The 25,481-nt window shown below is 39.1% G+C and overlaps 1 protein-coding gene, 1 non-coding gene and 1 pseudogene across 3 annotated transcripts in view; 2 read left to right on the top strand and 1 right to left on the bottom strand.

Annotated features, from left to right (window-relative positions):
• Positions 1 to 25,481, bottom strand: part of Dis3l2 (DIS3 like 3'-5' exoribonuclease 2) — a 312,571-nt gene that overhangs the window by 177,071 nt on the left and 110,019 nt on the right. For both annotated transcript variants that reach the window (XM_048344518.1, XM_048344519.1), the window contains exons 7-8: positions 3,484 to 3,584; positions 1,479 to 1,726 (exon numbers count right to left, since the gene is read on the bottom strand). In XM_048344518.1, the coding sequence (XP_048200475.1) occupies positions 1,479 to 1,726; positions 3,484 to 3,584 (349 nt within the window). The remainder of the gene's footprint in view (positions 1 to 1,478; positions 1,727 to 3,483; positions 3,585 to 25,481) is intronic.
• LOC125349875 overlaps positions 12,462 to 25,481 on the top strand; it is a 23,893-nt pseudogene continuing 10,873 nt past the window's right edge.
• On the top strand, positions 21,106 to 21,255 carry LOC125350975. The gene has a single exon (XR_007210876.1). It is a non-coding gene; the product is annotated as a U12 minor spliceosomal RNA (small nuclear RNA).

Consider the following 25,481-nt stretch of genomic DNA (forward strand, 5'->3'; position numbering starts at 1 on the left):
GAGAGAAAGAGAGAAAGAGAGAAAGAGAGCGGGGGAGAAAACACACCTAACAAAGGCAGGACATCATGGCCATCTAGTTAGTGTTGGCTCTAAAAGCCACAGCACATTTCCAGGAGGATTTGTCTTATACAAGTTAAATGACCAGTAAGCAAGTCACTAAACCAGACTAAAAGTTTAACTGTAACTTAAAACTTTCATTTTAGAAGGCAATCACATTCAGGTTTGGCATGTTGTGTTTTAACTCATCTATACTATATACCTATATTTTCATTTCCTGTGTGACAAACTAGACATCATAATAAAAGCCTAAAGATATAGCTAAAATAAGATCACTTTTCTTTCTAAATGAATGCCAGTTACAAGAAGGAAAATAGACAGTATTTCATCAGATATCTATATCCAGCCTTAGAGTATCTATCCTTGATGCTCTAGGGACTATACTGTGGTTTGAAAATGAAATGACCCCACGGGCTTATATACTAAATCCCTCATTTGTAGCTGGTAGTGCTATCTAGAAGCCTATAGAAACGTTAGGCATTAGGGCCTAGCTTAAGGAAGTAGGTCACTCACTAAGGCATGCCTTTGAAGGCATGCCTTCAGTCTTTGCTTCACTCTCTGCTTTCTGGCCATTATGAGTTAAGCAGCCTTTGCCAAACATTGCTGCCGCCATGATGTTCTGCTCAGAATCAATGGATCCAAAGACTGTGGACTGCATCTCTGAAACCATGAGCCAAAATAAATCCTTCCCCACTTAGGTTGTTTCTATCAGGTATTTTTGTTACAGCAACAAGAAAAGTAGCTTAAACTGACAATGTCATACAGCTAGATATAGATTTTTAAGTTAAATTGATTTCTGACAGTTTCCACAAAAACCTTTGGCATTTGAAGATCAATGCCAACAAAATATACCATTCACACAGACCTTCATATTCACATGTTAAAGTAAAGAAATCACCTATTCCCTGAATGCAAAGATATTTTGCATATTTTAATACGGGCATCTGAAAGCCCAGGACTGGCTTTTTCAAGGAATCTTCTGCAGTACAAAAAGTACAAATAGTATTCATGACATACCAGGAATTAAGCAGAGGCTCAGAATGTACTTATAGTTTATATCTAAAAAATGGGTGCCAGTGGCATAAACCTGTATGAAAGATGAGATTTAAGGATTGCAGTTCAAAGCCAGCCTGAGCAGGAAAGTCCATAAGACTCTTATCTCCAATTAACTACTAAAAAAGCTGGAAATGGAGCTGTGGCTCAAGTGAAAGAGCAACAGCCTTGAATAGAAAGGCTCAGAGACAGTGCCCGGGCTGTCTACGTGCTGAAGTCAATGATGTCTGAAGAATCAGGGATAAGCTGTATCAAGTACTGTGGCTATCATAAAGAAATAAATCTAACTTACAAAAATGTTTATCTAAAGCCTACCTATACTGAGCTCTTCCTATGAACTGCAGTTTTTCTTGCCAGAGATCACCTACCCCAGGGCAAAATTGCTGTCTTCCTTCCAGTCTATGATGCGGCAGATGAACAGTGTGTTGGCATAATCTTTAGGCCGGGTCACGAAGTCCTGGGGACAATCCTTGAGAGGTACATAAATTCTAGGCACTCGGTGGTCTGAAGGAGAAAACAGGGCATATTTCCTAAACAGTTCACTGTTCTTATCAGCCAAGAGTTTGAGGACACCAGTTGCTGCTCGAGAATGTTTTTTCTCCAAGATGTAAACCACCTACAAGCAACAAAGATAAAGTTAATATTATTCATCTACAGAACAAGCATTAGTTGATCAGCTGGGAAAGTCAGCAGGTTATTGCCTGACCAACTAGATGAGTCCAGCACTTTTTAGAGTCATCATAAAGGGTCTCTCAATGATGCTCTAAGTAATCTTTATCTAAATTACAACAATATAAGTATCTAATAAGCATATATATGCAGCATATGGATGAATAAAAGTGCTTTCATAACCAAAGCCTTGACTTATGGAGATATGTCAGATTCCAGGAGGGAAGTACAACTCCAGATATTCATTCTACAGTATATTTTTCCCATATGACCAATACTATGCCTTCCCATCAGCAACACAATTGCTTTTAACAATTGTTATTAAACATAAATTACCATTCTCAGTTAAATAATAACTTCAATTTTTGCTGAGGTTTTCTATTTTCTCAAATGATTTCTAATGCTTGCTGAAGCATCTTTATAATGGCCACTGTATAATCTCTGTCAGGTAATTGCAATAGCTTGGCATTGGCATTGTTGAATATTTTTATTCACTCAAGTTGTGGATTTGTTGATTCTTGCTATGGGAAGGGTTTCAATTATATCCTGGACTATGTGACTATCATGCTAAAAGAGACTGAGCCATACTTAAAATCTTCCATTTTGGAAGGCAATCATCCTATTTAGGTTTAGAATATATGTTCTGACAGGCTGTATTGCCAATGACAGTTTCATTTTCAGAGCATTTGCAGTATCACTTTGGTATTTTTGGTCTATATGGTGCTCGTGGGCTATCTATCACTGTCCTACTGTTACTGCCTGTGGGGTGAAGGGCCAGGCCACCTAGCAGTGGTGATCTCACTGGCAATCTCTAGCTTGCAGGGACAAATAGTCTTCCTGTTTGGGATGTGAACTCAGGGCCTGAGCACGGTCCCTGAGCTTCTTTTGCTCAAGGCTAGCAATCTACCACTAGAGCCACAGTACCACTTCTGGCTTTTTGTTTACGTGGTACTGAAGAATCGAACCCAGGTTTCATGCATGCTAGGCGAGCACTCTACCACTAAGCCACGTTTCCAGCCCCAAGAGTCCATATTTATAGTGCTCCTTTACTGTCTCAATTTTATTCTACTTTATTCTCTTTTCTAGGAGGGAGGCAGTAATGAGTTATAAACTCAGAGCCTTATACTTGCTAGGGAGACACTCTATGACTTGAGCTACACCTTCAGCCCTAACTCTGCCTAAAAAAACAAAACAATTCAAGTTCAAAATAATTCACTGCAAGTAAAGTTTAATCAAAGAACAGAATGCAAAACTCCAAATATAACCATAATTAAGGCAAATGCCTTAGATTTTCACCCAAATACAGGCAAATGAGTATATATTTACGTTTAAAGTTACATTAAAAAAAAACAAAACTATTCACATTAGGCACCCGGGCCTCACATATGTAATTCTAACTCCTCAGAAGGCTAAGATTTTGAGGATCATGGTTCTAAGCCTAACCAGGTAGAAAAGTCTGTTAAGACTCCATCTCCAAAATAACCAGCAAAAGGCTGGGCTGGAAGTACTGCTCAAGCCTTGGAGCATGCAAGCTGAACAAGAAAAAGGCTCTAAATTAAATTTACTACCACACATACATGCAAAAAAGCCAACTATTTGCTTTCCATAACTCCCTGCTTGTACTGACTTTCTGGTCAATTGACCAACTGCAGTCTTGAGCTAATCGTACATTTGGATAGGTAGAGAATATCTGTAGGCAATAACCTTGGCTGATTTCTGCAGTAACGTCTCTGATGAAGCTCTTGTATCTTGAGACGTGGATGTGCTCTGCTCTTTTGAAACTGGTGCACTAGGATCTTCTTTTCCTAAATTGGAGTGAGAAAGAGAAAAAAAAAGAGGACTCAATTGGGCATATCCATTAGTCGTGTGTCGGGGGGCGCGTGCATGAGCACACACAGGCCAGTATTAGGGCTTGAACTCAGGTTCTGGGCACTATGCTTTGGCTTTTTCCACTCAAAGCTGATACTCTACCACTTGAGGCACAGCTCCACTTCTATTTTTTTTTCTAGTTAACTGGAGATAAGAGTCTACCTGAGTTCAAACCATGATCCTCAGATCTCTGCCTTCTGAGTAACTAAGATTACAAGGATGAGCCCACTGGCACCAGGCTCAGAAATTTTAATGTATAGATTGGGAAAGATTCCTAGATGCTGTGGACCCCACACCACTCACTTTACAACCATGTCTACAGTGGCTGGGTGACATGGCTAAAACAATTACATCAGATGGCTGTATGAGTGCTCACAAGGCACACTTGGCCTTAGCTGGTCACAGCTGATTTACTTAACTTTGTTCACATGCAAAACATCATGTAAGTGAAGAACATCAAACAATGTTGAATCAACGAACTCACCCTTGTGTCAAAATATCCCACAGCATTGGTATCCCAAGCCTATAACCCTAGCTACTCAGGAGGCTAAGATCTGAAGATCTTGGTTTGAAGCCAACTCAGGTAAGAAAAGTCCATGAGACTCTTATCTAATTAACCACCAAAAAGTTGGAAGTGGAGCTGTGATTCAAGTGATGATGGAAAGAACACTAGCCTTGAACAGAAAAGCTCAAGGACAGCAACCCTGCCCTGAGTTAAAGCCCCAGGACAAACACCAAATCAAACAAACAAACAACCTACATCCAAGAAATTGAAATCACATCTCCCCCAGGAAACAGGCAGGCAGGCAGACTCCATAATGGAAGTATTAAGAGCCCTTACCAACAAAAGCAGCAAATTATATACTTTCAAACACACATACTTTTTCCACTGGTTACATTAGATTTTTCCTCCACAATATATTCTTACCCAATACTCTTACATTGGAGTTTCTGGATTATGTGTTTATAGTCAATTCATGTGGTGCCCCTTCCAGGTACTAAAAGACATATTCACCATCATTTAGATATACCCAAGACCAGAATAAATCATCAAATTCTTCTCAAGACTAGCTGCTTTTTAAAGATTCAGTTTCAAGCCAGCTCTTACCACTCTGGGTATGCTCTGGAAACACTGACATGATCTGTGTGATCAAAGCCACCCGTCAAAGCATTCACTGAGAGCAGAAGTTTCAGCCCAAAAAGAAAACACAAGTACCTATTTTCCCATTGTTGGTTACTTGTCCATCAGTAAAAGAGAGATAATCATTCAAGATCATCTTTTAATTTAGGCCCATAGTTCAGGATTCCCAAATCATCAGATCCTTCTAGAAGAACATCTAATTTTAGAATCTCAGTGAGGAATTTTTTTAAATTACACACAAACAACTTGATCTGTTTATTCTGTAATATATCTTGCAAATAGATTCTATAGAAAAAGTAGTTGAAGAAAGAATAAGTTAATAAAATTCAAAATATCCTTCTTGCATATTTGATATCTAAATCTCAAAAACAGATAGCCATGGAGTTGGGAGTAGTGAATGGACTTGTTTTTTCTACATCAATCCAAACCCTGGGATATAACTGATGGTTCTAACTTAAAGTGATTACTACTTCAGGTTCCATCCCAACAACATCAAGTCTTCTGCTCCAAAGGTCACATCAGGTCATATTCAAAAAGAGAAGGAAAGCTACAGAAATGGGGCCACACACAATTTTCAGATCACACCTGAACATGATCCTTCCAGGTTCTGTATTCATAAGATAATCCTGGTGAAATAAGCCTTTGTTGAAAGTTACATTCTAATAAACTACACTGTAGTTTATAGCCTTGCAGGTAAGAATCACAGATAGGGTCAATGAATGTAAAGAAATACAATGCCAAGATAGCAAGCTGAATCACCTTAGTTCATTTCCAACAAGTATGTCTTCCCACAATAAATAGCAAAGTTGTTGATTCAATGAGATACTGCATTGTTTAAGCACAAGATAATGCATCTATTCAATTATTCCATGTGTATTTATCGAGCACCAAGCATTGAGAACTTAGTTAAAAGAAATACGGTCTTATCCCTTGGAACATACAAGCTAATGTGGAAATTACATTATTTAAGCAATCACTCACTGAATGATGAGTGTTTAGAAAAAGCTATAGTGTTAAGGAGGAAGAGAAAAAGGATATTTGATTTAGATAGAAGTCAGGAAAAGGGTATGGGGAAGTGACATTAAGATGGAGGGAGACTCTAGGGTGACAAGGGAGTCAAAAGACCCTGCCAGCAGGGAATGGCCAGTGAGAAGGGGCAGAAGCAAGGAGTTCTTCTCATAATCAAAGTCCAGAAAGAGGACCTTGAAGCAGAGCTCAGTGAGCAAGATTGGGTAATGCAAGAGATGAAAATGAAGGGTAGATAACAGTCAAGTTGGGTCAAGTCTTTGAGGATACAGAAATTCCGAATGCCGGCCTATAGACAATGGGAAGCTGGCTGTGTACAAGAGAGCAACACCCAAGGAAAGATAAGAGAAGGCTGAGAGAGGATATGGAAGCAGAGGTGTGGTCCAAGTGATAGACTGCCAGCCTTAATCAGAAAGAGCCAAAAGATTGTGTGATGCCCTGAGTACAAGCCTCAGGTGAGGGAGAGAGAGAAAAGAGGGAGAAGGGGAAAGAGGGAAAAGGGTAGGGGGATGGACAGGGAGAAGGAAAAAGAGAAAAAGGAAGAAAGGGGAGAGGTAGAAAGGAGAGAGAGAATATGAGATATTAGATATGAGAAGTGTGCTTGGTGCCGGTGGTTCTTGCCTGCACTCCTAGCTACTCAAGAGGCTGAGATCTAAGGATCACCATTCAAAGCCAGCCTAGGCAGGAAAGTCTATGAAACTCTGTCCAATTTACCAGCAAAAAGCTAAAAATGGAGCTATAGCTTGAGTGGGAACACTAGCCTTGAGTGAAAAGGATAACGGATAACACCCAGGCCCTGAATTCAAGTCCCTTTACCCACACAAAAATTAAAAAAAATTGATATGAGAAGTAAATGATTGTTTCTAGATTTCTGACATCATTAGCTAGGTTGGCAGAAATATCATTTAAGAAAAGTCTAGAGAAGGAAGTGAAAAATCAAGAGATTATCTCTGTGGTGTTCATTTATGCAAGGCCACCTCTTATACTATCAAGGGATGATGTTGCATAAGCAGATCAACAAAAGGTATGGAATTCAAAAGAGAGCTAGGCTATGGTTTTAAATAGAATTTACATGCTGTGCACGTCTGTATTTATACTTACAGATCAATGTGGACAGCAGAGATTCAAGGAAGTCTGCTTAACTATTAAATTCAAATTGATAAAGCTCTTCCACTGCTCCCCACTGCTCTGTGCACAACTAAGAGACAAAGCATTGAAGAAGTTAGAAAACTAGGGTGTGAGAGTGCATAGATGTTGCCAAGAGATCTAAGGACACTGGAGGACACACCAGACAGAGGCCAGGAGAGTACAAGAAGCTGATATGGTAAAGATCCAACAGATTTGTGGTTGCTACCAACAGGTTTAGGATACAGTGCTGGGTGAAAAAGGTCTGAGACAGGAACAAGGTAGACAGAAGTGGGGCAGGCCCTGTGGCAGAGACTCTAGTTATTGCCCAATATTCAATCTCTTCTTTCCTAGTAATAAGAATCCCAATTTTTAGTATGGCAGCTCAGTTAACAGACTACTTATTTTTTTTTTTACCAGCTAGCTCACGTCTGTAATCCCAGCTACTAAGGAGGCTGAGATCTGAGGATTGTGATTCGCAGCCAGCCTGGACAAGAAAGTTCATGAAACTCTTATCTCCAAGTAACTAATAAAAAAAAGCTGGAAGTGGAGCTGTGGCTCTAATGATAGAGTGCTAGCCTTGAGGGTAAAAAGGAAAAAGAAAAAAGCTTAGAGACAGCACCCAGGCCCTAAGTTCAAGCCCCAAGACTATCATTAAAAAAAAAAAAAAAAAAGAGTACTTTGTCAGCCCTTTTTGTAATGACTGACACACCTAAGTTTTAGCCAATAAGAGGGAGAATAAAAGATTGTTAGTGGGCTAGGAATATGGCCTAGTGGCAAGAGTGCTTGCCTCATATACATGATTCCTCAGCAACACATATATAGAAAAGGCCAGAAGTGGCACTGTGGCTCAAGTTGGCAGAGTGCTAGCCTTGAGCAAAAAGAAGCCAAGGACAGTGCTCAGGCCCTGAGTGGGGCTTAAGCCCCAGGACTGTAAAAAAAAAAAAAAAAAAAGATTGTTAGTGACTTTCAAGAAGTATCCTTAAAGATCTTGAGATTCAACTTGCTTTCTTTCTTCCACTCTGCTGTCTGGAATGTGGATGTGATAGCTGGAGCTCTAGCACTCATCTCTGGTGCTGGAGGCCAAAAGACTCTTTCTCTGCAGAGCATACAGACAGAAATAACAGACTGTGAGCTCCCCCTACAAGCTGTGGCCTGCCTAACTTTGGTCTTCTTTAGTGAGTGAAATAAACTATTTATTTAAGCCATCGATATTTTAGGATTTGAAGCTACTCTCACAGCAGAACATACTTTCTAACATACGAGTCTAAACAAAGAGACTAACAAGCTCAAACATCAAACATTCTAAAGATCAGGTTAGGTTATTTCAAGGCTGTGAACTTGGTGGTGCTCTAGAGCAGAAATCTCTCAAACGGCTGGGATTACAGTATCATTTAAGACATAATCAGAACCTGTATTGAGAAGGTGGTAGTGATGATAAACAGAGGTCAGACTGAAAAGCTATTTCTGAGAAAAATGCTAAGTGTGTTTACACTGCTACCAATGATTTAATATGAGAAAATGGGCTTCAATTAAAAGTGCTTTTGATGGATCCTCAGGATAATGCCTTGACCAGTACAATAAAACACCAGAGTGAACTATGAGAACAGGGCAGAGTTGTCAGTGGTCCTCAACAAGAAAAAGGTTTCATGTCCCCACAACCTTTAGTATTGCTATCAAATTCTGTTGTCTTTTCTAGTTCAAATAATTCTAGAAACTAGTAACCATCAAAATTCTTCATTTAAGTTAGGAATTTCTAAAAACTAGGTACACTAATATAAGCAACTATTCAAATTTCCCTGAGAAATATTATAGAAAAAAGTCCAGTGAAGTCCTAAATTCTTTCCACAGTTTATCCAAAACTTCTATTTAAGCATTCAAAACAGTACAATGACAATTTACATTAATTCTAATTCAATTCACAATATACATAACAAAATTTAGGTGTCTATGTTAACTCATACAATTTCCATCTTTCTTATTTACAAGAAGCTTTTATATCAGGTTCTTTGTTTAGCTTTCTTGTATTTTTTGTTTTTCTCTCTAGACAGTAGTGGAATCATAGTAAGATTAATACCTGTGTTTTGAACACTGTAAGTCCTAAAAAAGACACTGCATAAATTAGTAAATGTAATATATTTGAATAAAAGCAAACTTGCTATAGTTAAAATGGAAGAGTATGTATATGCATATATATTTTATATAACACTTACTGTGTTATATATTTACATTATATATTATTATTTAATCACTTTTACATACTTACAGTTATGTTAAGGGCTTGTTAAGTACTTGGTGTGTATTGAACATAATTGAGATATATTTTGTTATAGTCTCAATTTTTACCACATGGTTGATAAAAATCATTCCTAGAATATACTGATAACTCATTCAAATGTAAACTTTTCTAAATGTAATCAAATGAACTACTTTAGTATGGACTGAAATATGGCTACACTTTGAGTTTTGAGTATTTACTATTATAATTAAATTGATTTTATTTAAATTCACAAAGAATAATATTTTATATTTCATGTTCTTATTTTAATTCAAATCAACTTTTGATGATTTAATTAAAATATTGTTCAGTAATTTTTAAAAGAAACACAAACTGCTGGATTAAGCATTGCTACTTTCATGCACACACACAGACACAAAGATCCAAATATATATGTATTACTAAAATAAGATATGTGTATGTATATATATATAGTAGCATTGCTACTTTCAAGCATATACATGTGTGTATGTATCTATATAACCAAATATATATTACCAAAATAAGGTAAGTATATGTATGTGTGTATATATGTATATATACACACATGTATCTTATTTGGATAATAAAAATTGTTCTTATTTGCCTTCTATCGAAATTACATTTTTTGTGTGTTCCAGTACTGGGATTTGAACACAGGGCCTCATGCTTACTGGGCTTGTTTGCTCAGCCAGTACTCCACCACTTGAGCTACGTTTCAAGCCTGACTTTTTGCTGGTTGTTTCAGAGGCCATCAAACTCTGGCTTTGAACCTTAATCCTCCAGGTGTCAGTTTCCCAAGTATCTAGGTTTATGGGCATGAGCTACTAGTGCCCAGCTAAGTCTGATTAACGTTACTGTACATCAAAAGATTAAATGGTTATATAAAATCAGAGCAATAGAAGAAAAAAAATATCAAGGCTCTAGGATATGTTTCAGCCCATCTGATTAAAAGAACAAACAGTAAATGCATCTGGTAAATCCAAGAACACACTTTGAGTGAAGGACCACAGAAATTTACAATCTCCAAAAAGAACTCAATGAAAACTGTAGTAAATATTTGTAAATAACAACTGTACCCCTTTCAGGTTCTCAAAATCAACCAACCATGAAACTCATAACATGGGCCCCTCTTCCTGGTGATCAGATAGACAGATAGATATCACAGATAGATAGATAGATGGACAGACAGACAGACAGATAGATAGATAGATAGATAGATAGATAGATAGATATCTTTATCTAGATAGATATATCTAAGATATATATACATAGAGAGAGAGCTAAGATATATATTATACTTATATATACACAACTAAAGGCCTCACAGCACACAGGTGCCATTCACTGTGGACAATCATTTGCTCTGGAGCAGGCTTGGCAGGCATAATGAGTGCAGATGATCATGCAGGACTCAAATGAAGCCCCTGCCAGGTTAAGGTTCAGGACAGATAATCTTCAGTGATACTAATGAGTTCTCTTTCCCAAAACCCCAGCCCAAGCATGTTTCTCACTCTGATATAAGGCTAATGAAACTATGATACTAGGGAATTTTCACAGCTAAAAAAAAAAAAAGAAAGAAACCTTACGATGCTATCATTTATGTGGCCGTAGGACTCCCTGAAATGCTAGTCAGCTAGAGAATACCCATAGAATGTCAGGTACTGCAAATGATCCTTGTCTCCTTCCTCAGGGGGCTCACATAAAATTAAAATGTAAACTTTTTAAAAATTTTAATTGCTATTATAAAAGTGATGTACAGAGGAGTTACAGTTATGTAAATCAAGTGAAGAGTACATTTTTTTTGAGATAGTGTAACCTCTTCCCCCATACTCTCTCAGTTTTTCCCTCCTGTCTCCACCCACAAATTATATAGTTCGTTTTCAACATAGTGTCTAGTGTAAACAGATCTTTTATTATCTTACATTTCTACACATGAAAAACAAATTTTAAAACCCATGGTGTTGGTAGCTGCTAGCAAGCAGTGTACAAAGGGGTTACACAAAGGGAGTCTGATAGAGGTTGACAGAGCGGCTAAGCTCTGAGATGAAAGTGAGAGGGCTGAGCTTCCTAGGTGGAAGGACTTGGGGGATGTAACAAATCAGGCTAGTGGAAGAGGACTGCGGATGGTGGATAGAGGGGGTGTTTAAAAAGATAGTAGAGATCTGGAAATGCACAGTTCTATGAGGTATAGCAGGGAACAGAAAAGCCTGCATTTTCTCATAACAGAGGTTTCTCAATATATGTTTTCCAGACCAACACCACCCTTAGAAATCACCTTCTCAGGCCCTACCCATGGCCTACTGACCCATAACTTCTATGAGTGGGAACCAGCAATGTCTATTTTTAGAGATTTCCAGGTGATTCTATGAAACACTGAAGTGTGAGAGCCCTTGCTCTAGGGTAAGAACAGTAAGCCATATACTTGTAAGATAAAGATTAGGAGGATCATGGTTCAAGATGATCAAGATCCTATCTTAACAAACCAGCTGGACATGCCTATGATCCTAGGTACATAAGAAGCATAGGTATGAGGATCATAGTGCAAGACTTGCCCAAGCAAAAAGCATAATTAGAAAAATAACTAAAGGAAAAGGGCTGCTGCCGTGGCTCAAGTGGTAAAGCACCTACTTAAGGAACACAAGGTTCTAACTACAAACTCCAGTATTACCAAAAACAAAAAATAAAATTAAAAATAGCAGAGAAAAGAGCTCAGGACAGCACAGTGTGGAGTACCAATATTTAAGTAGAGCAAATGTAAAAAAAAAAAAAAAAAAAAAGGTCTGCAAAGGAAGTAAAGGTGTGGTCAGAGAGGTAGGAGAAAACCCAAGGTAATGTGAGGTCAGAAAAGCCAAATAATAAAAGTATTTCAACAGAAAAAGCATGGTCAGCAATGTGTCTATGGTACCAAGGTCACAGGAGACCCTAAAGAGACCAGTTTTAATGAGAGGAACAAAGGGGAGTCCGGATGCCGTGCCTGTGGGATGTGGACTGTGGGATGGGCTGCAGAGCAGGCTCAGGAAGTCTGGCTGTGAATGAGTGGAATAATACAGGGTGGTGGCAGCGCAGAGAGAAATCACCACATAGTTTTTAATATTCTATTTTTTTAAGATAAGAGAGGAGGCTTAGCATGGTTAACCTCTGATGGAAAGAAAAGAGCAAAGAAGGTGTGGTTGGAGCAGACACAATAGGGAAAGGGAGGGAACCCTGGGAAGGAAGGGATGGGGCCCAGAACCCAGAGGAAGGGATTAACCTCAGGCAGAGATGCCCACTGTATCAAGCACTGGAAGAGAGGTGGAGACAAGACAAAAGGCTTGGTTTCCTCTGAAACACAAAATCCAACTCCATCTTTTGCAAGTGATAGGGACGGTGGAGACCCACTCCACACGGTGTGCCACACGGCCAGAGGATGCTTGGGTGAGAATGGTATCCCTTGATTATAGGGCTCCATGGGCCTACAACTGTGTTAGATGATTTACATGCACTATCAGGTTTCCTATTCTCTAGGAATCTTGGTGAAGTAGGTAGGAATTACATGCCAAATTTAGAGGTAAGAAAAATGAGGCTCACAAATATGAGCCTATGGAAACTCACTAGGAAGTGGCAAGGGCAGGATTCAAACTCATCTCATGAACGACATCACCTCATCCCCTTCCCACAATGCCACACTATCTCCAAGATCTAAACAGCACTGCTCCAAGTGGGAACAGAGAAGAAAACATGATGCTGGAGAGATAGCTGACTGACATTCTCTGGGAGAGCCAGTCAACTTTACTCAGAATACATTTTGAGTTTGGGGTAACAATAGGACATAGCATACTGATGACCTCTGCCCAAACTGGGAAAGAGAACTGGAATATCAGGTAAGAGCATCTACATCTCATCTGAGAGTAGACAAATGGGCAAGAGATTAGAGAAATAAAGCCTTAATGCATCAAGACGAAGAAATGAATGATAAGGAAGTTAATATCATCTAATTTGCAGACTGGCAAGAGATTAAGAGGAACTTGTTTCTTAGGCAGGATGTGACCCTCTTCCTTAGGCTAACCATTGCAGGTGTCTGCAGGTTCCCCGGTTGCAGTTGAGCACTAGACAGTATTACTTTGAGACTTCAACCTGAGTCCTTCTCAGAGTGCCATCGCCTCAGATGGAGCTTTGCACTCATTCCCAGCTGCTAGCTGCATTAACTTCAACACCTCCTGCTTTTCTGTGAGCACTCTCTGCTCTAAATCTTTCCTTCACCCAGGAGGAATGACTTTTAAATTTCTCTCTACTAAAGATTTAATTGGCTTTTAGCCTCATGGCTCCCTGAAGACCCAAAATGCAGACACATACACTTATGTGCTTCCATCTATAGATGGCTTGAACTTACTAATTCTGCATCTTTCTCAATACATGAATGATTCCTCCAAGTTTAAGTTGACCTCCACCTGAGCTCTTCTTAAAAAGACCAACCTTCATATTTTATTGTGATGGGAACATTCCAACACCAGAAACAGTGTTTACTACAACCAGACTAGACTTTCTTTACTTGACTGGTAAAGGCTAGACAAACCAGAAAATGATAAGTAATGAGAAAGATAAGCTACTTTGAGGACAAAACAGACTGGCCTTCAAGCAGAGCTTAGACTAGATGAGTCACACCATGTTTTGAGTCTACAAGCCAACATATATAAAATAGATACCATATCTCTTCTACACTCCTTCTAAAACACATTTTATATTCATTCTATTGAACATCTCCAACAGGGATAATGAGATCTAGACCGCTGCATGGGTGAAAAGAAAGAATTAAATGCTGCTTCCCCAAAGGCCAGCCCTCTTTTTCAATTCATTTGCTGTGACCTAGAAAGAGCAGGATCACAAAGTGATCACTGCAAAGGAAAAGGAGTCAAATAGTTTAAACAGGAATAAATTAGTTTTTACAGACCATATCATTTCTGAGCTCCATCAAGCCCCCAGGATGCAAAACAATGCACCAATTCAAAAACAGCTAATATTTGATGCTAATGTTGTTTCTATCTTTGATGGAAATTTGCTTCTCCTTAATAAGATAACAAGCTTAGTTCTGAATGCAAATCAGAGTAATGTGAGCAGCTCCTGCCAGGCTAGATGCACAGACATGAGTCATTGTTTTTGCTGCCAGATTGGCAAATCTGAAGGTTTTATAATGGAAGCTATCTGGCTATTGTAGGAAAAGGGGACCCATGTAGTACACAGAGCAGTGCTGGTTTAGGCTTTCTTCAGTTTCAGAGGGAAGGAAAGGAAGTCTTTTGCACAGCAGGTACAAAAACAAGACTTTCCAGAAGGCTGCAAGTAAATTAAAGATGAGCAAAGTTATATAAGATAGCCAGGCACTGGTGGCTAACGTCTGTCATCCCAGCTATTCAGGAGGCTGAGATCTGAGGATCACTGTTCAAAGCCAGCCCAAGCAGAAAAGTCCCCATGAGACTCTTATCTTCAATTAACCAGCTCAAAAACAGAAAGTGGCACTGTGGGTTAAGTGGTAGAACACTAGCCTTGAGCACAAAGAGGCTCAGGGACAGTGCCCAGGCCCTGAATTCAAGCCCCACAACCAATAACAAAAAAGTTTTGTAAGATAAATAAAAATATAACTTATAAAAATGTCAGTCATGAAATGTAAAGTAGGAAAAAAATGTAGCTGCACCAAGAAAAAGGTATAAAAGGGAATAAGCATACATTCTATTAAAAACATCTGTGGCAAGCAGATGCTAAGATGGCTGCCCATTATGTCCCCTTGTCTTTATGACCTTATATAATCCAACAGAACATGGCCTGTGATGTGCGCTAACAAGCAAAGATGATGATATGTCACTTCTACAATCAGATTACATAGGACTATAACTTCCATCTTGATAACCGGCTCTCTTTTTGGCTGGGTCTGATGAAGCCTGCTGCCAGAGATGCCAGAGTAGAAAGCATGAGAAGGCAGCCTCAAGCCAACAGTCACAAGGTGCTTAGGTTCTCAGCCCAAAAGCCTGCAAGGAACAGACTGGCCAATGCCACAAAAGCTGAAAGTAGATCTTCCCATGGGCCAACCAAGAGTTTGACTGCAGGTTTGTAATGGAGTCCTGGGCAAAGGATCCAGAGGAGCTACAACCTAATTCCAAACTTCCAGAAATCACAAGATAACAGACACACTGTGTCTGCGGCAATTTATTACAGCGATAGAACACGAGCACACTTTTAAAATGACAATTAGCATAGGAAAAACAAGGGTTTTTAAAGGAGGGAATAGGACTGGGTAGCATTCGTGACGGAAAGAGGACACACAGAACCAGGGCAGAAGAGGACAAGGAGGGCTCAGGAATCACCTAAGTCTAATTTGGAGGTCCAGATGTCTGAGTGGCAGATTCAGGAGCACAAGCTGGCGAGGTGAGTGGGGTGACACTGGTGAGAAAGTACATTCAGAGGACCATAAAGCTCATCACTCGCCCCATGCAGTCTGAGAACCTCTGAAGGAGGGCTGATGTGACACACTTGTTACTTCAAGAGACAACAGGCTTCAAAAAATGGTTTTAAAATGCCCATAATGGAAAACCAGGCTCCATCTTTTTAAAAATACCATTTTATTTTATTTATATAAGAACCTGCATAGTCAAGTGTTTATTATAAAATATATTTATTGCTTTTCCACAAATAAGAAAATGAAGCACTAAGAGGCAAGCCTGACTGGCAAATATGCTGTATAGTCTTTTTCTATAATGAGTATTGTCACATCTTGTTGGGCCCTCTTCCCTAGGCTAGAGGGACAGGTTGGATCCTGGTCACATGATACCAGGGTAAGGCCCATGGATGGCTTACACCTGTAGTTGAAAGTCCAGTGGGGCCTAGGTAAGCTGCAAAGCCCAGGATATGGCAGCCTGAAACTCAGAAGCAATTGCTAAAGAAGCCAGAACAAGGCAATAGAGAGGGTGAGGGGGACTGGGCATACAGGGGTTGCAGGAAAGGCTTCACTGTGACACTTAGCATTCTTTTTTCTAGGGAACAACAACAAAAAAAAAGGCTTTACAGGATGAAAGGCTGGTTCCACCTATAGGGACACATTCTAGTGTTTGGGGAAATGTTTTCCTTTGTTAACATCATCTGAAGATCATGAACAGTTTTCTATTGTAAAAAGTTAAATAAGATTCATCTTTAGTCACGGGCCTTCCATAGCCAGTGTGGGGCTACTATCAGCTCCCTCTCCCTACCCAGAGCCACACAGCCAAGTTTTTGTCATGTTAGTTAAGCTAGAATCTTCAACAGCTTTTTGTGAATCTCAGCATGTTATAATCATCATCACTCCAAGTTCTTTAGTCAGGCCAAGATTTCCCTTGGTATACTGCTGCATGACTTGAAAAACTTCTCTGCTATGATCGTTCTCAAAGGAGACGGGAAATTACTTGAGCAACCAAAAGAAGAATCAGGGACAACCAAATGAATCTGTGGGCACATAATCTGTAGGCAATGGAGGAGTCTCTAACAAAGGAAAAAATACACAAAACTGACTATGATTTTTTGTTTAATTTTTCAAAAATGAAAGATACAAAAGTGGGAGCAGCTCCATTATTCAACTCAACAAACATGGCATACGCGGACCAGAATGACGAAAAGGAAGAGAGGTAAGGATTGAAATCTAACATGACAGGCAAACTGCCTCCAAGTCACAGAAAGAGGTGAGTGGCGATGCTCTTGAGTTGATTCATACATTTCTGGACATACATGTTCAATAAACACAGAATTGAACTTTTCTATTTCATTTTATTGGTCAAATATAAAGATTTTCTCTGAAAAGACTTACTTAAAAGAAGTATGAGAAATAGGCTTTTTAAATGAAAATAGTCTGCAATCACCTGACATCCACTGAGGGATGGTATCTGCTAAGTTCTGACATCTACAAAAGTATGCCTTTAAAAAAACATATTTGCTACTCTCTCTTCCACAGACTTCTGTTCTGGGTCTCTTGTGAAGTTCTCAAAGGCTCCCTTATAGTTAGTTCTCCGCTGCCCACTCATGCCCTTCACTTCTCCACACTGACCCTCCCATTCTCTGGTTTCATAGGATGATGGTTACTTCTGGCCAGACCAATTGTCTACCTGACAATCTCACCATCCCTCCTGTCAGTCTACAGTTCTAATCACTTACTGGGTGTCATGTCACAAGTGGAATGTCCCTACAAAACTCAAGTTCAATTCTGAATTCACAGCCCTTCTCACCCATAGACTTATTTTTATTACTATTACTTGTCAGCACCCATAAAGTTACTAAGCCTGAATTCTATCTACTATGTCTGAGTTATGTCTGGTCTGTTACCAAACTCTGTTAATTCTTTTCTTAAGTGTCTTGCTGTCTACTGAAGCATTCCAGCTGCCAGTGCTCTCAGTCAGGCTGCGCAGACCACTCGTCTATATAGCTCTCATCCCTACTCTCCACCACTTCCTAAAAATGGCTGTCTCCTTTCTGGAGCCACCTTGGTGAGTCTTCTCTAACCACATCTCTTAGCAGTCATGAATAACTCAGAAAAACCTCAGCCCAGCCTCTTTTCTGGCCTCCTCTCCAGACTACCCACCATGTACCCTGTGCTAGTATCACAAGAGGTATTACTCTACCTCTAACCACCTTTGAGACCCTGTTCATACTAAGAACATTCTTTACCTTCTTCCACCTGGCAAACCCTACTCATCCTTCAAGGCCCTTGAAAAATACAGTCTTCTTTTCCTCTCTCTCTTCTCCTCTTCCCCCATTTTACTCTATCCATCTTTTTCCTCTCTAAGTGTGAATCCTCTGAACACAAATCCTCTCCTCCTTCCCCTGAAAATCTATCATTCTTCTCTATATGCCACTGGCTATAGTTAGTAGCTGTCCCTGTTCCTAATAATTTTGTTGCTACCTTAACTATGTGACAGTACAGTTCCAGAGCCCAAATACCCAATGGGTCTCTGGCCTGTCAATATGCTGGTGGCTCTTCTTGGATCAAGATTTTACTCATGTTCCAACCAAGGCTCCGGGGACAGGGTCAGATTGCATTTACTCCTTTGACAGGGGCAAATCCCACTGAAGCATACTAGAACAGCAAGACTTCTGCTACTATCATCCCGCTTCAAAGACTGAGTGCACCTCAAGGACATGCATCACACTTTCACTTTGCATTCACCTTTGCAAGAAACATAAAGCTTGGTTATATAAATCCCCGTGGCCTCCTAGTCCTAGAATAATGCCCACTTTTTTTTTTTTTGGCCAGTCCTGGGCCTTGGACTCAGGGCCTGAGCACTGTCCCTGGCTTCTTCCCGCTCAAGGCTAGCACTCTGCCTCTTGAGCCACAGCGCCGCTTCTGGCCGTTTTCCGTATATGTGGTGCTGGGGAATCGAACCTAAGGCCTCGTGTATCCGAGGCAGGCACTCTTGCCACTAGGCTATATCCCCAGCCCACAATAATGCCCACTTATAAGTAGGAGAACCTTGGCGCCAAGATGAGGAAAGCGACTGGTACATGTTCACAGGGCAGGCAAGTAATACCGTGAAACTAGAGCCTGAGTCAGTAACTTTTTAACTGTGTACCCTTCTCCTTTAGTGACAGCTTGTCCATGGAAATGTCTATCAGAGGCTCAAAAGTCTCAGGTAAAATATGAAGCCTATTGGTACTTTTTTGTCTGCTTGATTGCTCTGGGTTGAAAAGACAGAAAGTTTAACTCAAACTGGCTTACCTAACAAAGGTGACTCATTCGATCATGTAATGGGAAGTCCAGACGTAGGGAAGACTTCAGGGTCAGTTGATCCAGGGCTCATTAATGGTTGTGAGGGCCCAGACTTTTCTGATTCTTCACTCTTCTATCCACAACACTTAGCAAGTCATAGGATAGCTGCCAATAGTAATTAGGGATAAATGTTTCCTTGTTCATATTCATCAGGAAACAACTTATGCCTCAGAACTCCAAGTAGAATTCACCCTGATTAAACTGTTCAGGTCACAGGCCTTTGTGAAGAAACAACAGTATTAAGCTGCAATGTCCAATAAAGAAGTCACTAACCACATACAGTATGTAAAATAAAGTTAAATACATTTAAATATTTAGTTTCTCAGTCACACTAGCCCTACTTCAGGTGTTCAATAGTCATGGGATCATTGGGTACTGTACTGACAGTACAGAATAGAACATCTACATTGCTACAGAAAATCCTAATGACATAAGATAATCAAGTCTACCAAGGACCTTGGGTAGAGCAACCAAAACTCAGCTAGCAACAAGAGTCAGCCTCAGCCAGATAAGATGCCTAGATAAAAATTTGGGTGAAATGAAAAGGAGAAATGTGATGGAAGATGAGCAATACACTATATCCAACACATTCTTATGAAAAGAAATCAAACCAACATGGCATAATTTGGCCTAATCTATTCAAAAAAAATTCTGTGACATGGCTATAGGTATTTGTCTTTATGAACTCACTAACTTCCTGTGGGATACTAGACAGGCAAACAATTTCTCTGAGCCTTACTTCCCTCATTTCTAAACCAAATTATGAACTAGAACACTTGCTTCTAACCTTTTAAACACAGAAGGTTTCTGTGAATAGATTTTTTAAATTAACTTTTGACTTGAATCTCACACTTTGAAGTACTTTTGGTGACAAATACATCTATAATTAGTGTGCTAACCTTTTGTTTAATCAAAGACACATAACTTCATTAGAGCTTCTGATCAGCAAGAAAAGTCAGTGTTACCACAGTGGGCTGATTTCATTTGCATCAAAGTGACGTATGTTTGCCTTGCAGTCAAACTAAAAGCAGTTTCCATTTTTGTTGAGTGTTATGCAATAGTTGTAATTTATGTAAAGTGCCCAAATAAAAGCCACTAGACTAGAGTATCACATGTAAGAAAGAGTACATAATCTTGTAGACCCACCAAGGGTCAAATTTCTATGGCAATGAAATACAATTATAAACAAACATGACCCTTAAGATGTTGCCTTGTCACTAGCATGGACTGGCCAGACATGGAAAATACCAGAGAAAGTTATGAATGAATGTACTGAGAGGAAAGAGTAAAAGAGTGATTGAAGTCTAGTGAGTATGGGAGGGAAATAAGGAGAAAGCAATGTCCTCACTCAGATTTTTATCCCTTTCACATCCAGTAAACCCAAGAAAATGGGCTATAAAATAATCTAGGAAGCTGTGTATAAAGCTACAAGTGCACATCAAACAAGAGAGCTAGAAGTATCATACTGAGAAGAGTGTTAGAGGGGCCTATAGAAGTTCACTCCAGAGACCTTATTCACCCCTAAAGAGAATGAATGACTAATATACAAGATGCCTGGGAACTCCTAACTCTGGACAACAGGAAGAACAATGTTTGCAAGGGATTGTTTCCTTTAAAGTTTCTACTCTAATAATTTTGTGCTAAAAGTGCTAGCAAGATAGCTGACAGGCATATCTATTCCCAAGTACTGTATGAGCTGACAAGTATATCTATTCCCAAGTGCTGTATGGGGTGCAATGGGACCAAACATATTTTCCCAAATCACTTATTTGTAATGTTGGAGATAGGTTTTGCAACCCAAGCACCAAGTCTGCTGCTGGGTCAAAGAGAAACAGGCAAGGAGGCAGGACAGACTCCAAGATAAAAATAATGGGAAATAGGGAAGTAGAAAGGACAAGCCTGAAAAATCATAGGGCAAGCTACAGTTAAATGTCAATAAAGAACAGATGTGATTATTATTTCAAGATTTATAATTAATCATGATTTTGTATTTCTGTTAACCATACTCCAAACCCATGCATTTAATAATTCCCCTCTTTTACATTTTCCTTTTAAAGATCCTTCACATTCTTCAAAAAAGCTCAACACAGAACTGTCATATGATCCATCAACTCTACTCATTTGTATATGGGTATAAAAAGAATTGAGGCTATACCTTAAATTTATGAGTAAGGAAAATAACAATTCGGGGTAACACCTGGATCCTCACTGCTAATGTGAGACAAATTTTTGAGCTGGTAGAGGTTGCCCTCAAGGTGACCCACCTACTTTGCGAGATGCCTGGGTGCTGTGATCTGCCTGTACCCTGTTACTCTAAAAAAAAAAAAAAACAAGAAAAACTGAAGCTAGATACTGGTGACTAATGCCTGTAATGTTAGGTACTCAGGAGGCTGAGATCTGAGGATGATGGTTCAAAGCCAGCCAAGGCAGTCCATGAGAATCTTATCAAAAAGCCAAAAGTGGAGCCATGGCTCAAGTTGGTAGAGCGCTAGCCTTGAGCAAAATAGTTCAGGGACAGCTGAGTCCTGAGTTTAAGCTGAGGACCAGGACACTCCCCCCCAAAAAAGAACTAAAAACAGAACTCAAAGAGATACTTTCCCAACAATGTCCATTTTAGCACAATTCACTATTCAATACATAAAAGGGGAAATAACACAAGTGGCTATCGGCACTGAAAGATAAACAAAATGTGGTACATACAACATAATGGAATATTATTCAGCCACAAAAAGAATGATGTTCTGATACATTATATAACATTATATACTGAGTCTTGAAAATATTATGTTAAGTGAAATAAGCCAGACACAAAAAGACAAATGTTATATGATTTCACTTAAATACCTAGAATAGGTAAATTTGTAAATTTGAAAGAAAGTAGTTCCGTAATTATTATGAGGATATTTGAGGGAGAGGAAAATAAGATGCTGCTTGTTTTTGAGTTTCTGTTTGAGGTGATGATCACACACTGGGGAATTTCATTCTCATGAACTGTTCACTTAACAAGGCTAAAGTGGCAAATTCTGTAAGAGATATATTACCGTAATAAAAATGACTTAAGCTCATAAGACAGTATATTATGCATTAAAGTTCATTAATGCATAAACGTATTACAGTTATGACTGTAAAAAAGGAAAACTCAGGGGGGCAGGAGAAGAGAGCAATAGGCTGTCATCATCCAACAGTCTCTTAAAGAAACTCCTAGAATACACTTGATGATGATGTCTCCTGAAGCCAATTTGAGCTCAAATCTCAGCCATGAACTTCAGCTTGCATTTCCAACTAACCATACATGACCACTTCACATTTATCATAGCTAAAAGAAAATGATAAAAGATAAAAGTAGGTATTAGTCACTTAAGAGAGAATGGTAGAAATAAGTTTTTCTTAAAAATTAACAAGTTACTAGCTAGTATAAAACTAGCAGGGGGGCTGGGGATATAGCCTAGTGGCAAGAGTGCCTGCCTCGGATACACGAGGCCCTAGGTTCGATTCCCCAGCACCACATATACAGAAAACGGCCAGAAGCGGCGCTGTGGCTCAAGTGGCAGAGTGCTAGCCTTGAGCGGGAAGAAGCCAGGGACAGTGCTCAGGCCCTGAGTTCAAGGCCCAGGACTGGCCAAAAAAAAAAAAAAAAAAACTAGCAGGGGAAAAGTAAAAAGAGTATGTACAAGAGGAGAGAAAAATAACAACTGGAAATACCTTAAACAAGTCTATTCTACTATATCAGAATACAGAAGTTCATGATTTTCTTAGAAAAATAAATTCTCAAAATTAATACAAGAAGAGAAAGAAACTCTACAGAACTCAACAGTCACTAGAAAGTAAGAAAATTGCCAACTAAAGAAAGCTTGCTCTGGGCCTGGCTCAAGTGGTATAGTGCTTGCCTAACAAGCATGAGACAAAAGTACTATCAGAAAAAGAAAAAGAAAGAAAGCTCTAGCCAATGCTCCAAATATGCATTTTTTAAATGTCAATCCCTGAGAATACTATTCCAAAGCAATGACAACAAGAAAGGCTCTACAGTTAGTAGAATCAAATTCCAAAACATAATTCAGTACAACAGAAAACCACAGACTAATTTCCTTTTTTATCATCAATGTAAAAATCATAAGTAAATTAGTAGTGAATATAATTGAGTTTCATGTTTAAGCATGTTACAAATTATGAGCAAAATAAGGGTCATTAAATGTTTGAGAGATGAAAACAATTATTCAGTATTGTATGCCATCATATTAGCAAGACAAAGAGAAAAATAGCAGGTTCAAAAGGCCCTTGACAATGAAATAGAAACAGCAATAAGAATCTCCCATCCAAGAAAAGCCCAGGTCCAGAAGGATTCACAGCAAAATTCTATTAAGACCTTCAAAGTAGAACTCACACCAATACTCTTCAAACTCTTCAATGAAATTGAAAGTGAAAGTTCACTACCAAACACATTCTAGGATGCAGTATAACCCTTATCCCAAAACCAGACAGAGACTCATCAGAGAAAGAGAACTACAGACCCATTTCTTTGATGAACATCAGTGTAAAACTTCTCAACAAAATTCTGGCCAATTGACTTCAACAACTCATCAAAAAAAGTATACACTATGATCAAACCAGATTCATTCCACTGATGCAAAGCTGGTTCAATATATGTCCACACCAATAGGAGCAAGGTCAAGAATCATATGATTATTTCTTTAGATGTGGAAAAAGCATTTGACAAAATCCAGCACCCATTTATGATGAAAGTTTTGGAGAAACTAGGATTCCAGGGAACATTCCTGAATATAATAAAGGGTGTGTATGACAAATCTATAGCTAGCACTATACTTAATGGCAAAAAGTTAAAGCCATCTCCTTTACAATCAGGAGTAAGACAAGGATGCCTGCTTTCTCCACTCCTCTTCAACATAGTAGCAGAATTCCTAGCCAGAGCAATAAAGCAAGAGACAAATATAAAGGCAATCCAAATAGGGGAAAGATGAAGTAAAACTCTATCTCTTCGCAGATGACATGATTCTGTACTTAAAGAACCCCACAGACTCTACTCCCAAGTTACTTGAACTGATCCAAAACTTTGGCAAAGTAGCAGGGTATAAAATTAAGCCTCAAAAATCAATGGCTTTTCTGTATGCCAACAATGCAATGAGTGAAGCTGAAATCAGGAAAGCAACTCCTTTTGCAATAGCCTCAAAAAATATAAAATACCTAGGAATAACCTTAACCAAAGAAGTGAAAGATCTCTATGATGAGAACTTTAAAAACCTGACAAAGGAAATTAAAGCAGAACTAAGGAAATGGAAAAACCTCCCATGCTCCTGGATTGGGAGAATTAACATTGTGAAAGTGGCAATACTGCCAAAGACTATCTACAAATTCAATGCCATACCCATCAATATTCCAACACCATTCTTTAATGAAGCAATCCAAAACTTCATATGGGACAATAAAAGACCTCAAATAGCAAAAAACAATCTAAGCAGGAAGAACAGTGCTGGAGGAATATCAATACCAAACTTCACGTACTCACTGCCTTACGTATGAACCTGTAACCCTTCTGTACATCACTTTGACAATAAATAAATCAATTTTTTTAAATACCAAACTTCAAACTCTATTACAAAGCTATAGTAATAATAAATTTTTTTAAAAGCTTGGTATTGGCACAAGAATGGGCCTGAAGACCAATGGAATAGAAATGAAGACCCAGAAATGAACTCACAGACCCATGGCTACTTAGTCTTTGATAAGGAAGCTAAAAAAAATAGGATGGAAGAAAGACAGCCTCTTTAACAAATGGGTCTGGCAAAATTGGCTAAACACCTGTAACAAAGTAAAGCTAGATCCTTATATATCACCCTGCACTAGAATCAATTCCAAATGGATCAAAGACCCGAGGTAAAATCAAATATCCTGAAAACATTGCAGGAAGGAATAGCAGAAACACTTGGGTTCCTTGGCACAAGTTAAAACTTTCTTAATAAAGACCCAGAAACACAGCAAATCAAAGGAAGGTTGGACAAATGGGATTGGATCAAACTACAGAGCTTCTGCACAGCAAAGGACATAGCTTGCAAGAAAGCCCACAGACTGGGAGAAGATCTTCACTGGCCATACAACAGACAAGGGCCTCATATCTAAAATACACAGAACTCAAAAAATTAAGTTCCTCCAAAACAAATCCTCAAAGAAACAACTTCCCCCTTAAAAAATGGGCTAAAGACCTAAAAAGAGACTTCTCTGAAGATGAAATGAAAATGGCCAAGAGACACATCAAGAACTGCTCAACATCACTGGCCATAAAAGAAATGCAAATCAAAACAACACTGAAATTCTACCTGACCCTCGTAAGAATGTCCTTTATCAAGAAAACTAATAACATGGGGCTGGGGATAGGGCCTAGTGGCAAGAGCCCTTGCCTCATATACATGAAGCCCTTGGTTCGATTCCCCAGCACCACATATACAGAAAATGGCCAGAAGTGGCACTGCAGCTCAAGTGGCAGAGTGCTAGCCTTGAGCAAAAAGAAGCCAGGG

This window comes from Perognathus longimembris, chromosome 4, assembly GCF_023159225.1.
Source record: "Perognathus longimembris pacificus isolate PPM17 chromosome 4, ASM2315922v1, whole genome shotgun sequence".
Lineage (NCBI taxonomy): Eukaryota > Metazoa > Chordata > Mammalia > Rodentia > Heteromyidae > Perognathus > Perognathus longimembris.